General features: G+C 34.5%; 1 protein-coding gene across 2 annotated transcripts in view; it reads right to left on the bottom strand.

The window, feature by feature from the left end:
* The window catches only part of HCRTR2 (hypocretin receptor 2), a 114,605-nt gene that overhangs the window by 28,564 nt on the left and 71,778 nt on the right, over positions 1 to 14,263 (bottom strand). For both annotated transcript variants that reach the window (XM_045498576.1, XM_045498575.1), the window contains exons 2-4: positions 13,766 to 13,944; positions 7,750 to 7,993; positions 281 to 396 (exon numbers count right to left, since the gene is read on the bottom strand). In XM_045498576.1, the coding sequence (XP_045354532.1) occupies positions 281 to 396; positions 7,750 to 7,993; positions 13,766 to 13,944 (539 nt within the window). The remainder of the gene's footprint in view (positions 1 to 280; positions 397 to 7,749; positions 7,994 to 13,765; positions 13,945 to 14,263) is intronic.

Here is a 14,263-nt window from a genome sequence, read left to right as displayed (position 1 = left end):
CATTATTTATTTGACAAAGTAAAACTTATATGAATCCTAGACAAAAATCAAATCAATTCATCACAGTGCTTTAAAATTTAAAGTCATTAAGGCAGTTCATAAAGCACATTCCCTAAATATCACCCTAAAAAATTGCCTAGGCATATTTCCATGGTTAGGGCCTCAACATTTTAGAATACAGTCTTTCAGTAGGCATATTATGTTGGTTCAGTGTACTCTTCACTTTTACTTTTGAGCACATCCTAAGCAAAGCATAAAGAAATCATTTGAAATCACGTACCTGTCGACACCAGAGTTTACGAAATATTTGCAGATAGGCCAACACCATAAGGCACAGTGGTGCCATATATGTGACCAGGAAGAAACAGATGTGATACATCTTGGGGTAAATTTCACCTGAAATGAAAGCCAAAATAATGAAATCTGGTTTTATAATTCACATATTTTTTTAAAGGTATGTCTGTCAATGTTTTGCCTTCAAAGTACACATTTAACTTCTATATGACTTCACTGGCATGTCACACACACACACACACACACACACACACACACACACACAATGTGAAGTCTTAATTTCATTTAATGTACTCAGAAAGGAATAAAAACTAACCATTTATTACTGTGTGTTAACATTGCCTATCCAAAGTCAAGCATTCATTTATCAAAAATAAGTTATCTAGGGTAATTAACGAAAATTAACTTGGAATGCGCTATACTTAAATTCGCAGTAGGAAACAAGACAAGTGATTCTTTCTCATTATAAGTTTCTGGAGAAATGGGAAGCTATTCCAGTTGTACCCCCATGTTCGAATGTGGAAAATTTTTCGAAAAATAAACACAGCAAACATTTAATGATTCTTTTTGTTGATTATCAGAACAATATAAAATTTCTCAGTATTTTGTTTGTATGTATATATATATGTATGCAATGCACTTTTAATAAAAATGATATTCTTAAGGTTTTTTTACTTAATCTTTAAACAATTTTTTTTAATATTTATCTCATTGATTTAGTCATGAGCACCTCTAGGATTGTAGCGATTTCTTGCCATTAAGTCTAGGTACACAGGTGATACATATCACAGGTTGGGCCTTTATTAAAGAGTCAATTATTCAATTAATAAATAACATTGTGCTTTAATATATATTTTTAGCTTTTTTAAATATATTTATTACTGACTTTTAATTGTTTTATTTATTTTTTTAAAGATTTGATTTTTAATCTCTACACCCAACATGGGGCTCGAATTCACAACCCCGAGATCAGGAGTCACATGGTGCACCAACGGAGCCAGCCAGGAGTCCCTACTGACTTTTTAAATGCCTTGAAGGATATTTTTCCCATACTTGTATTTGAATATATCACAGTGATCCAGTTACTTTCACTTAAATGGAAAACAGGAAATAGAATGTATCCTACATGGATTCCATGGATACTAAATGCAGTCATTAGATATAATTCTAATTGAATGCTAAAAAATACAAATTTAATTTTTTTTTCATTTCTAAAAATTAAGCAGCTTTATTTGGCTTTGATATTGGCAATGAGGTTAGTTCCATACTATTATTGAGGGATAATGCTATCACCTCTGTGCATTTTTTTTTCCCTATAGCTTCAGAAAGGACACGTAGAAGCATGAAGAGTCCGTTCTGTGATCAAATGTGGTAAGGACAATTTACAGTCAGGATTAACCAACAGTAACTATGAAGATGAACACAATAATTGATAATATTCATTGAATAATCATTCATTTAATTGTCACTGAATATGTTTTAAATATATCTATGAGTTGACTATTCTCCACAATCTTGAGTCCATCACCTTGTCTTCTAGAGTTGGCTGAGTTTAACAGTCTCCTTACTTTTCTTTCTAAACTCCATCTTCTCAGGTAGATGTTTTTCTTCACTGTAATCTTCACAGGGGACAGCGGGGTGCCTGTGCTTCTGGTAGAGAGCAATCAAGAGACTGATTTGGGGTGTCATTTTTAGCTCTTCTGTGGCCCAACTGGCTCACACCTACTCATGTGTTTCTAACTTCCTTTTAAGTTTATCCCATAAAACAGGCCAGTTACATAAAAAGTGATAGAATCTGAGCAGTGACTGGAGGAATAACAGCCATTCCCTTTGAAGTGCCACAACCAGCACAGTATTTGGTAAGCCCATTTCAGAGGAGTGGAGGATGACCTGGACACTTCCCAGGCACCTGAGTGCCTTTGAACTTTTATTTGTTTTGAAGGTGTCACATGGGCTCCCAGCTTTGAAGCTGACAGACGTTTGAGGTCTACCTCCGGCTAACCTGAGTGAAGGAGAGTAGATTTGAGAGGTAATATTTTTCTTTTTTAATTGCAGCTATGGATACCATCACTGTGATAACAGTTTGGGTTTTAAGCAGATGGGAGAAAAAGCTCATTCTGTAGTGGGTATATTTATAAATAGTTGGTAAAATATGTAATTGGCTGGTAAATGCATAGTATGATAATGAACACCCACACAGAGAAAAGTTGATCAGGTGAAATTACACTTGCCAGCTGGGAGTGATTGTTTTAATAAATATATTATTATAGATAATTGGGGAAACATGGTAGTCTTAACATTCTTCATTCCATAGAGTCTAAGCTAATTGAAAACTTATAAATGCCATTGGAACTTTAAGTTGAATGTGTTGAAACTTTCTCTGAAGTCTCTCTGCACTTGATGAGCAATGTCTTCTATGTATTCAAGACATTTATATATAACCTAGAATGTAGTTACATGAAATTTGTTGCACTCAAGCACTCATATTCTAAAACAACATCTTAAAGATTGGCAACCATTCAAAATGAGTGTCTCTCCTCAAATAATAAATAGGTACAATCTGAATAAATTGTTGCATATATATCAAACCAATAATTACAGAGCAAATGTGGATCTTTATTTAGTCCCCAAAATCAGAGATCAAAGAATAATGTCCTATGTTAACAAGTCAAGACCTAATCTCAGTGAGTTAAGGTGTATTATTGAGCCAACATGCTAATCTCATTATCTATAATCTACAAACACTTTGTCCTTCATGTTATACCTATCAGGGACTCAATGGACCAATAAATTAAAGTTCCCAAATATTCCATATAGACTGTCTTTTCAAAGTTTATGAATCCAATAAAGTTTACTTGAATCTTTATTTTATTATCTTTTCTCTAACAAAATGTTATATGTATGTGTGTGTGTATATATGTATATATATGTATGTATATATATGTATATATGTATGTATGTATATATGTATATATATGTATATGTATATATATAGAGAGAGATACATATACACATATATGTATATATATAGAGAGAGAGAGAAAAAAGAGAACATATATGTATACTGAAATTCAACATATATATATATTTTCAAAATCTTACAATAGGCAAGGTGCTATAATTAATTTGACTGTAAAGAAGGACTCCATTATTATTTTCTTTCAGACCACCAAACAAAAATTTGGCAGTGAGATCCAAGAAAAGAGAAATTATGAATCCCCCAAGGTCTACAAAATGTTTGGCAAACAAGACATACTCATTAAGTGTTGGATGAATGGTGAGACAATTATATCTTTGAGTGCACAAAAGAAGTTAGTTTCCTTCCAATAGAATATGTTCTGTGAAACTGCATTTACAAATCAAGCAATCAAGAAACGATGTATATAATTCTGGAATAATTTTAGAAGTGTGAATGAATGTAACATATACAAAGACATATTTTAAAGATTATTTAAATAAATATTAATATATTTGTTTTGAGTACTGAGTGTGCCCTCCAGAAGTTATGGCTTATGGGTTATTTGTTTTGTTTTGTTTTGTTTTTTTGGTACAAGCCATCAGCAATAATACATATAATGAGTTGCAGAAATAACTTATCCACAAAATATTAAATATTTATGGTAATATTTTCAGTAAGACTGAGACAGAGAGTTCTCAGTTATTCTGCACCACGAGGGACATAGCATTTGCAAGTTTTTCCTAAAAGTGATTTGATAGATATGGATCAAGTGATCACACTGTTCACTGGCTCTTTCTATGCTGCAATATATTGGGTGTAGGACAATTATGATATCACTGTCTGCTTTTATACCTATGTTATTGATTAAACTTTGGATAAAAAAAAGAAACAGTTCACGAATTAATCTAAAATAGAAGATATTTCATAACAATTTTTTTTAAATTGGACTAAATGTTTTCAGACTTTAAAGATGTTTGAACTTTAGAGAGCCAACACTATAAAATGTAATTTCCTATGGTCTTTTTAGCCGGCTATTATCACACATGTGTCTGAGTTTTAACATTTTAAGTTGACCATGGACTTCTAAAGAGCCTATATAAAGAGGTCATGCTATGTAAAAATTATTATAGTGAAAGAGATGTCTAATGATCAAAATGGTAAGAGCTCACTTTGATTCTTTCATATTCTTCTTGAAAACACTAAGTGATTTAAAATTTCATTTAATATTCAAAAGGTTAATTTCATAAATTTTATTTTTTGATTTTGTGGATGGTAAACTCAATTTTGCATGGCTTAACTTAAGCCTTTATAATCATGTTAAGTAATTGTGGACTAATATAAAATCATTTTTCAAATAGTTTCCCTAAATTACTTCTGAAGGCTTTTAGAATTTTAAATATTCAATAGCAGTTGCTGTTTTTTAGTAAAATGTCTCTGCTAGAGCTAGATAATAAATGCTAAAGGTTGAAATGAGTTTTAGATATTTATATTTTTTACTCAAAGTAATTATAAAGTGATGTGGCTATTTATTTAAACAGAATTAATGACAGGATTCCCTAGCTCCAGAATCTTTTTGTCAATGAAAGTGAATGCTGCTTCATTATTCAGGGCAACATTAAAAAAAGAAATAAAATCTTATCAAAGCAGTCTACAAATGTATAAACTAATTACTAAAATATTTTAGAGAAAATACTACTGACACGTTAGATTAAAGGTAGGTATTTTAATCTTTGTGCCATTTTCACAAGCTTAAAGAATCCAACTTTTGAGTTGGAAGCTTAAATTTACATGTACTTGCTTCATAATCTGCAAATAATTTATGGCTCAATTTCTTCATTAATTAACAAAAGCATTCTGACCAAGAGATCTTAGACTGATTTCCAAATATAACTCATTGTATAAAAATTGCCTAAGAGACATGTCACAATTGGTCGCCAAACCAGTCTTTCCAAACACAGTTCTTTAGACTGTACATCCTTCCATTGCAAAAACTACAGGTCCAGTACCCTCTTTTCTTCTTTCAGGGATAGTTCTCATTGCGTGGATTTTCTCCCTTCCGGGATACCCTTTCCCATTTTCCCTGTTTGGAGAATCTCTCCTCCAATTCTTCACTTGAAATGTTAGCGGCTCCTTTGTAAACATTTGTTCAAATGGCCAGGGCTGAGTCTGTTCTCTCATTTGTGTTCCTAGCACTTTGTATACAAATATATGGAAATACTAATTACATTATAAACATTTGTTTGTTTGGTTTTCAGTCTCACTCCCTGCAATGTGTTCCCCTAGGCCGTCTATTTCTCTCCAGGTTGGCATAATTCCTGGCATATCCTAAGTACTCAAGATGCTGTTTGAACATTAAATAAATGGGATTTAAGACTCTAAAGAAATAGACTTACCCTTTTGGAATTTTCCATTCATTTTTCATTCATGGAATCATTAGCGATGATTCCATTCATCGTTAATAAGGAAATTTGGGGGGAAATGAAGATGATCCAGAGAAAATATAGCAAATGAATTACAATGTTAGAAAGGAAGGGAAAACCTCAATTTCAAAAATGGCTAGTTAACATTTGGGACAATAGACACCACGGACTGTGCAATTTTAGTTACTCTGGGTCTTTGGATAACGTATGAAAAGTAATCCCAATGCCTTTTAATTTTTATCCTGTTAGAGTGAAAGCATATGCCTAAATTTTTAGTTCCTGACTTTTTTCTTTTCAGTGTTCCAATCAAAGTATGAAGGTAGGAAATAATATAAATTCAAAGATTCAAATACTTTAAAGTACCAGACCCATAAGCAATCCATGGGGTACACTGTTTTCATTGATACATTTTCTAATATGCATAAATGCACATCTGTCTAATAAACAAATTCCTTCCTAATGTTTAAACTTCCTAAGTATGGGCCATTGTTATATACTTACCCAGAAGATAACAGATTGTGTTCCTCAAATTTAATGTAATAATTTTGTAACTTGTACATGCTATACTAAAACGCAGTATTGTTTGATTTCCTTGCTGTGTCCAGGTTTGTGCCATCATCAGGTATTGATAGAAGTGTTTCCACTATTACAGAAAAACCTTAAAGGCTCTCACTGAGAGTTTTGAACCAAAAGAGTATAAGGCCTTCAAATTTCTGCTTGTTTAAAGTTAACTGCCACACATATCAGATTGGGGTGCCTGGGTGGCTCAGTCAGTTAAGCATCCGACTTTGGCTCAGGTCATGATCTCACAGTTCACGGGTTTGAGCCCCGGGTTAGGCTCTGTGCTGACAGCTCAGAGCCTGGAACCTGTTTCAGATTCTGTGTCTCCCTCTCTCTCTGCCCCTCCCCTGCTCATGCTCTGTTTCTCTCTGTCAAAAATTAATACAAATTTTTAAAAAATTATAAATTTAACTGCCATATATATCAGATTGGAAACCAAAAGGATTCATAATTAATTTTTTTAAATGTTTCTTTTGAGAGAGAAAGGGATTGTGCACATGTGCATGTGTGCACACAAACAGGGGAGGGGCAGAGAGAGAGGGAGGGAGAGAATCCCAAGCAGGCTCTGCACTGTCAGCACAGAGCTCCACGCAGGACTCAATACCTCAAACTGTGAGATCATGATCTGAGCTAAAATCAAGAAACGAACGCTTAACCAACTGAGTTACCCAGGTGCCCACATAATTAATATAATTCTTAAATCAGAAAAAATTATGTGATAATTTATCAGTTTAATATTTTATGAATAAACACAGCAAATTTAGACAATTTGACTTAGAGAAGAGCATAAGTCTACATACTCAACTCCAGTCACGTTTCCAGGCAGGACATGGTTTTAAAATGAAAATTCCCAGTTGTATCTGAAGCCCATTAGAGAACTTAGCACTTGGGGCAATATAACATTGTGCTATCTTGTAAAATGTTAATCACTCTGGGGCGCCTGGGTGGCACAGTCGGTTGAGCGCCCGACTTCGGCCAGGTCACGATCTCGCGGTCCGTGAGTTCGAGCCCCGCGTCGGGCTCTGGGCTGATGGCTCAGAGCCTAGAGCCTGTTTCCGATTCTGTGTCTCCCTCTCTCTCTGCCCTCCCCCGTTCATGCTCTGTCTCTCTCTGTCCCAAAAATAAATAAATGTTGAAAAAATAAATAAATAAATAAAATGTTAATCACTCTGGAATATGTATTTGGATTGTATAAATGAGTTTTTATTGTTTTAGAGAATTTAAGAAAAGCTGGCATAATTAAATATAAATTTTAGGGAAAGTCCTTCCATTCATTCTCTACCTGTAAAATATGAAAACTAGATAACCGTGCATCAACGTTTCCAAAAGACAGAGGTAGGTGGAGCTATTCTGTGAAACTGTTTTGGGTTCCTACTTGGGTTTCGTGCTTTTGCAATACTTTATTAACAGATGCCAATAAAACATACAAGGTCAGCTTCACAATGACTATACAAATCAAAATTTTAGTTTTCAGCTGTCATATAAATGTCAGCCTGTGGCCCATAATGTACTTACCTCCCCAGCGCTCATCACACACAGTAAAGAGAGTGGTTTTATTGGCTAAGCCAGGGAGCATGGTGCTGCATTCCATGACTATGGCCTGAGGAATCATTATAATGCAGGAGACAATCCAGATGATGACAATGCTATTCCTGGCCCTCTTGGCTGTGCTCTTAAACATCAAAGGGTGACAGATTGCATACCATCGATCCAAGGCAATGCAGCTCAGTGTGAGAACAGACACAGACACTGACACGGTCTAGAGAGAGAAAGAACATAGGACAAGAGAAGCACTTGGTGTTAAATGGATCCATTCTTTGTATCCTTATCACATTAGAAAGGGCCGTGCAGATAATCAGACTCAAAGTGGTGACAAAACATTTCATGCTAGTTTTTTGCCTAAAAAATATAATAGTACTATTTAAAATGTATCAGAGAAAAAAACATATTTCCTGGTGAAACATGAAAAAGGTGATATGAAAAGGCTGCAATTATTTTATGCTAAATGTTTTAATTTGTAATATGGCATTCTTTGAGTAATTACTGTCATCATTTTATCTTGCAACTTTGCAATGGCAGGGGAAAAATACTTTCGAAAAACAAAATAGAACATATATGTTTAGTTTGAACTAGAAAACTCTCACTTATAGAGACGATGACATGTTTAGCTTTTAAAATATATAGAAATCTGATTGCAATTGCATTTAACTAGGATTTTTTAAGTTATGGATGCTGTAGTACATATTTTCAAATAACAAAGCCTATTTGTACATTGGTTCATTTCTAGCATGTTGCATGCAAAGGCAAGAGTTATGTTAGAAGAGAATCCTGTATGGGACTCCTCACCATAGTTCTCTTATTGGTGGTATGAGCAACCGGCCTCTCAAACTCAAATAGGTTCACCTAGTCCAGATTTCCGTATAATTAACACCACTACAAGTGATGCTTAAAAAAATTTTTTTAACATTTATTCATTTTTGAGAGACAGAGACAGAGTGTGAGTGGGGGAGGTGCAGAGTCACAACCCAAAGCAGACTCCATCAGCACAGAGTACTGTATTTACTGGTGCATAATACACACTAGCATCCCATTAACAACACTTTCTTGGCGGGAGGTATAAAATTGCATCTTATCGTAAGTGATTACAAATGAGAGTTGTGTTGCTGCTTTCACTTCTAGGAGGGCACATCTGGGTACCTTTTTCATTTAGACTTTGATATTAGCTTAAATCAACCTGATAGCAAATCATTTGAGAATGAATCCAGTGAAGATTATAAATGTTGGAAAGGAAGTGAGATAAGATGATGTGAACTTCCGCTGGTAAGTGCTTGATCTTTCACCCATACTATGGGTACCCTGTGGTCAGGGCAATGCTGGAGACTTGCTTTCGTAGATGATGAATCTGTTCCACGCTAGCATATAGATATGACAAAAAGACATCAGAGATCCATGGCAAGTAGAAGTGGAAATTTGGGGGCGCCTGGCTGGTTCAGTCGGTAGAGCATGTGACTCTTGATGTCAAGGTTGTGATTCGAGCCCCATATTGGGTATAGAGATTACTTTAAAATTTTTAAAAATTAAAAAAAAAAAGACTTGGAAATTTTGCCACACTGCATATTTGGATACAGGAGCTAATAGACTGGAAAGTAGAAAAGTGTGACAAAGAGATTGGGGGAGACTATCCCACCACCCACCACTTCCATTTCAGTTGGCTTTGTTCTTTTCCTGACACGTCCTGTGCAGACCTTCTTCTGCAGTTAAAAAAAAAAAAAGTCACTCTGAAAAAGTAGTCAACTGCTCCTATAAGTGTGAGAATTAAATATGTTATAATTCTCTAAGAAATCTATGCTAATTATTCACTAAATAGCCCAGTAAATGTTAATGGTCTTGGATTTATAGAATTATTAAAGATACAAAAGGGTCACTTGAATTATTCAGCTAAGCTTTATTACATTTGTGAGCTTTTTAAGATTTTTGTGCATTTTCCAAAGTGTTATTGTTTATTGGTCATAAGCCTAAAGGTTGTATTGTATTATACTCTATTCTAATTAGAAGAAAAATAACATGTAAGTCATAGAAAATTAGTGTATATATATATATATCCAAAGAATCTTAAACTGAATGACTGAATAACCTTAAAATCTGGCTGGATGTTTTTTGTAATATTTTTTTTTCAAAGTTTATTTATTTTTTTTGGGACAGAGAGAGACAGAGCATGAACGGGGGAGGGGCAGAGAGAGAGGGAGACACAGAATCGGAAACAGGCTCCAGGCTCCGAGCCATCATCCCAGAGCTTGACGCCGGGCTCGAACTCACGGACCGCGAGATCGTGACCTGGCTGAAGTCGGACGCTTAAGGACTGCGCCACGCAGGCGCCCCTGTAATATTTTTTTAAACTTTAAGTAGGATGCAAGTTTCATATAAAGGACAAAGCCATCAGTTTCAGTATATCACAACTAAGGAAAAACAACTACTCAAGACTGAATGAATGGCTTATTGCCCATTGATACTATTCATACCATTTGGGGAAATTCTATGGAAAATGGGAAATAAATGCTGAGAAAATTTGGAGATAGTTTTATCAGTACACCAATATTTTTGTGCATTTATAACTTTTCATAAAGAACCAATGCTGAATGAGGTAATAAATGGATGGATATATATATATATATATATATATATATATATATATACATATATATATACATATATATATATGTATATATATATGTATATATATATATATATATATATATATATATATATATATATATATATGTTTTTTTTACCTGATTCAGATTTTGTAGTTACCCAGTGGTTTTCCCTTGGCCTACAGAGGAGAGAATAAGCTGAGGTCTTGACTAGACTGGGCAGTGTTGATAGAGAAGCAGAGAGATTCTCTCAGGAAATGAAAATGTTCCATCACTGTAGGATTTGCTAATAAATTGTGCTGTATGAAATAGTACTGTCAATAACTTTATGAGACCCATGCCCTGCATCACTCACTGGGTACACACTGCATCCAATTTGTTCTTTCATGTTCACAGAAGAGTCTGAAATACCTGCTCTATAAGAAGTTATCACTGTGTATTAGAGAAGGACTGTACCAACTATAGGGTGACATATCCCTCTCTTATCATTCCAGTGTTCGCTCAGGAATCTTCTGGTTTGCAGAGAAAGCATGAAATTTTCTCACTCAGCCAAAAGAAGATTCTGGACCAGTGAAGCCATCTTGAAACTTAAGAGAACCCCTCAAATTTTTCCCTGGGTGGTTATTAAAACCAAGAGATGGTAAAATATTATAATTCTGTGCTATTTATAATCTCCCCCAGCATCTTCATGCAAAACCATATGACCCCTTTATGACTGTTTTCTTCTCCCAATGAGGATATTTTTCTCTGTTGCTCAATGCACTATTAATCTCAAAACAAGCAAACAAAAAATACTGAATTTTATTTTTGTGACCAATTCATGGTTTTCATCTGACAGACACAAATTAACCTTATAGCTAATGTTTGCAGTAAAGTTTATAATGTCCATGGCATTTTACACTTACTATTCTATCAGTAGTGTCTAATCTAAGAAATTATCACTTCTTATAAGTTTACTGTAGAACTATTGAGCTAAATATGTCTTCCTAACACTTAAGATGGAAAAGCCTTATCAATATATTTTCTAGCAATGGGCTGTTTGTGATCTCCCCCAACTTTTGTTCTTATTAAAACTTTATTTTGGGGATACTTTTAAGATCACATAAAAATTGAGGAGAAGTTACAGAGATTTCCCATTTACTCCCTGTCTCTCTCAATATCACCATCCCCCCCACCAGGGTGGTACATCTGTTACAATTGATGAACCTACACTGACACATCATAATCACTGAAAGTCCATAGTTCACATTATGGTTCAATCTTGGTGCTATACATTCTATGTGTTTGGAAATATGTATAATGGCATATATCCACCATTTTATTATCATTATTTTCTGTGCTCATTCCTTCCCACCTCTGGCAACCATTTATCTTTTTATCATCTCTCTAGTTTTGCCTTTTCCAGAATGTCATATTATTGAAATCATACAATGTATAGCCTTCTCAGATTGGCTTCTTTCACTTAATAATAAGCATTTAAGTTTCTTCTTTCTTCCATGTCTTTGCATGGCTTAACAGTTCATTTCATTGTAGTACTACATAATATTCTATTGTCTGGATGTACCACAGTTTATCCATTTACCTACTGAAGGACATCTTGGTTGCATCCAAGTTTTGGTGATTATGAAGAAAGCTGCTATAAACGTTTGCATGCAAGTTTTTGGGTAGACATAAGTTTTCAACTCCTTTGGGTAAATACCAAGGAATGCAACTGCTGGGTCATATGAAGAGATGTTTAGTTTTACAAGAAACAAGCAGAGTGTGTTTCAAAGTGCCTGTACATCAACCATAAATGAGAATCCCTATTGTTCCACATCCTCACCAGCATTTGATGCTGTCAGTGTTCCAGAATTTGGCCATACTAAGAGGTGTATAGTGGTATTTCATTGTTTTAATTTGCATTTTGCCGATGATATAGGATAAAGAGCATCTTGTCATAGCTTCTTTGCCACCTGTATATCATAATTAGTGAGGTGTTTCTGGCTCATTTTTTAATTGGGTTATTTGTTTCCTTACTGTTGAGTTTTCAGAGTTCTGTGTATATTTTGGGTATCAATCCTTTATTATATGCATCTTTTTGAAAATATTTTCTCCAGGTCTGTGGCTTGTCTTCCCTTTCTCTTGTCATTGTCTTTCACAGAGCATAAGTTTTTAATATTAGTGAAGTCAACTTATCAATTATTCCTTTCAGGATCATACCTTTGGTATTGCACCTAAAAATTCATCAACATACTCAAGATCATCTAGGCTTTTTTCTATCTTATCTTCTAGGAGTTTTATACTTTTACATGTTACATTCAGGTCTATAATCCATTCTGAGTTAATTTTTGTGAAGTGTCTAGATATTTTTGCATGTCCAATTGTCCTACCTGCACCAATATTTCATTACTGGGAGTATATTTTCATCCCTTCCAAATAATGTGATCACCATCTGGGAGACTGGATGGAGTAGGGACTGAGGGGTAAGGGATGGTTACAAGAAGATAAGCGGAGAATTGCCATGATCTCATTCATTTTTCGATTGCTAAAGGGAATCCACCTCTTTAAGGGCTGTGGCTGTGGCCACATTTTTAGAACTGTCAGAATACCCATCACAAAATTATTCTCTGAAAGTGTTTATTCTCAATTTATTCTAGGGCAATTCATTGTAGAAAAAACTACCTCCACACAGAACAATAAAATGTCTAATGATGATGATGATGATGATAACTGATGTTTATTGAGAACATACTATATTTTTGTAAGATCATTCTCTTCCAGAGGGCAATCACTATTCCATGTAATTTATATAAATTATCTTAGTAAAATTTCATCACGACCATAGGAGTGAGCTGTAATAAAATTATTATCCTTTTATAATAAGTGAATCACAAAGAGCTTATGTATTTGGATCAAGAGCATACTAAATAGCAGAATAGAGATTCCAAACCTGGTAGTTTGATTCAGAACCAACACTGAAATATATTCACTGTACTAATTTGATCACATAACTTTAATTTCTCATTGTGAAACAAAATCACTTAACAAAAAATATAAACAGACCTTGCTTATTTGAGCTAGGAGAGGCTCAATCATTAATTTGTTCAATTTCCTTATTTTACAATGGGAAAATTAGAGATCAAAGAAATAAGAGGTTTTCTCAGCATCTAATGATGACTTGAGGATTCTACTGTTTTATTTTTTCACCCAGAACTTATTTACCCAGAAAGTATCAAGTATTATTTTTTTAAGTTTGTTAATTTCTTAAGCAAGTATATTTCTCTTAGCTCACTAGTTAATTTACCAGAAGACCATAACTGAAAATACTTCCAATACTTAACTGAAAATACTTTTTCAGTACCTTCTGTGTTTGAATAGATAGAAGTGTGGAAAAAAATTACCTGTAAATAAGGAATAACTTTACAGAGGGACTGTCCAAAGAACCAGGTCTCGGTGATATCCACCACCAATGTGGCTGGGAGGCAGGTAATGGTCACGAGCACATCAGCCAGAGAAAGGTTGACTATGAAGTAGTTGGTTACTGTCCTCATGTGGTGGTTTTTCCACACTGCCACACAAACTAATTTGGAAAAAAAAAAAAAAAAAAAAAAAAAAAAAGAATAGTTACCGTTAAGGACTAAATATTTTTGTCCCCACAAAATTCCTACGTTGAAATCCTAACACGTTGTGTGATGGTGTTAGGAAATGGGCCTTCGGGAGATGAATAGATCATGGTGGCAGAGCCCTCAATAATGGGATTAGTGCCTTATAAAAGGGACCCCAGAGACATTCCTTGCCCCTACCACCATATGAGGACACAGTGAAAGCTGTTGTCTATGAACCAGGAGATTGGCCCTTACCAGACATTAAATCTGCTACAGCTTTGATCTTGGACTTCT

Source organism: Leopardus geoffroyi, chromosome B2, assembly GCF_018350155.1.
Source record: "Leopardus geoffroyi isolate Oge1 chromosome B2, O.geoffroyi_Oge1_pat1.0, whole genome shotgun sequence".
In the NCBI taxonomy this organism is placed as follows: Eukaryota; Metazoa; Chordata; class Mammalia; order Carnivora; family Felidae; genus Leopardus; species Leopardus geoffroyi.
This window is presented reverse-complemented; position numbering and strand designations above follow the sequence as displayed.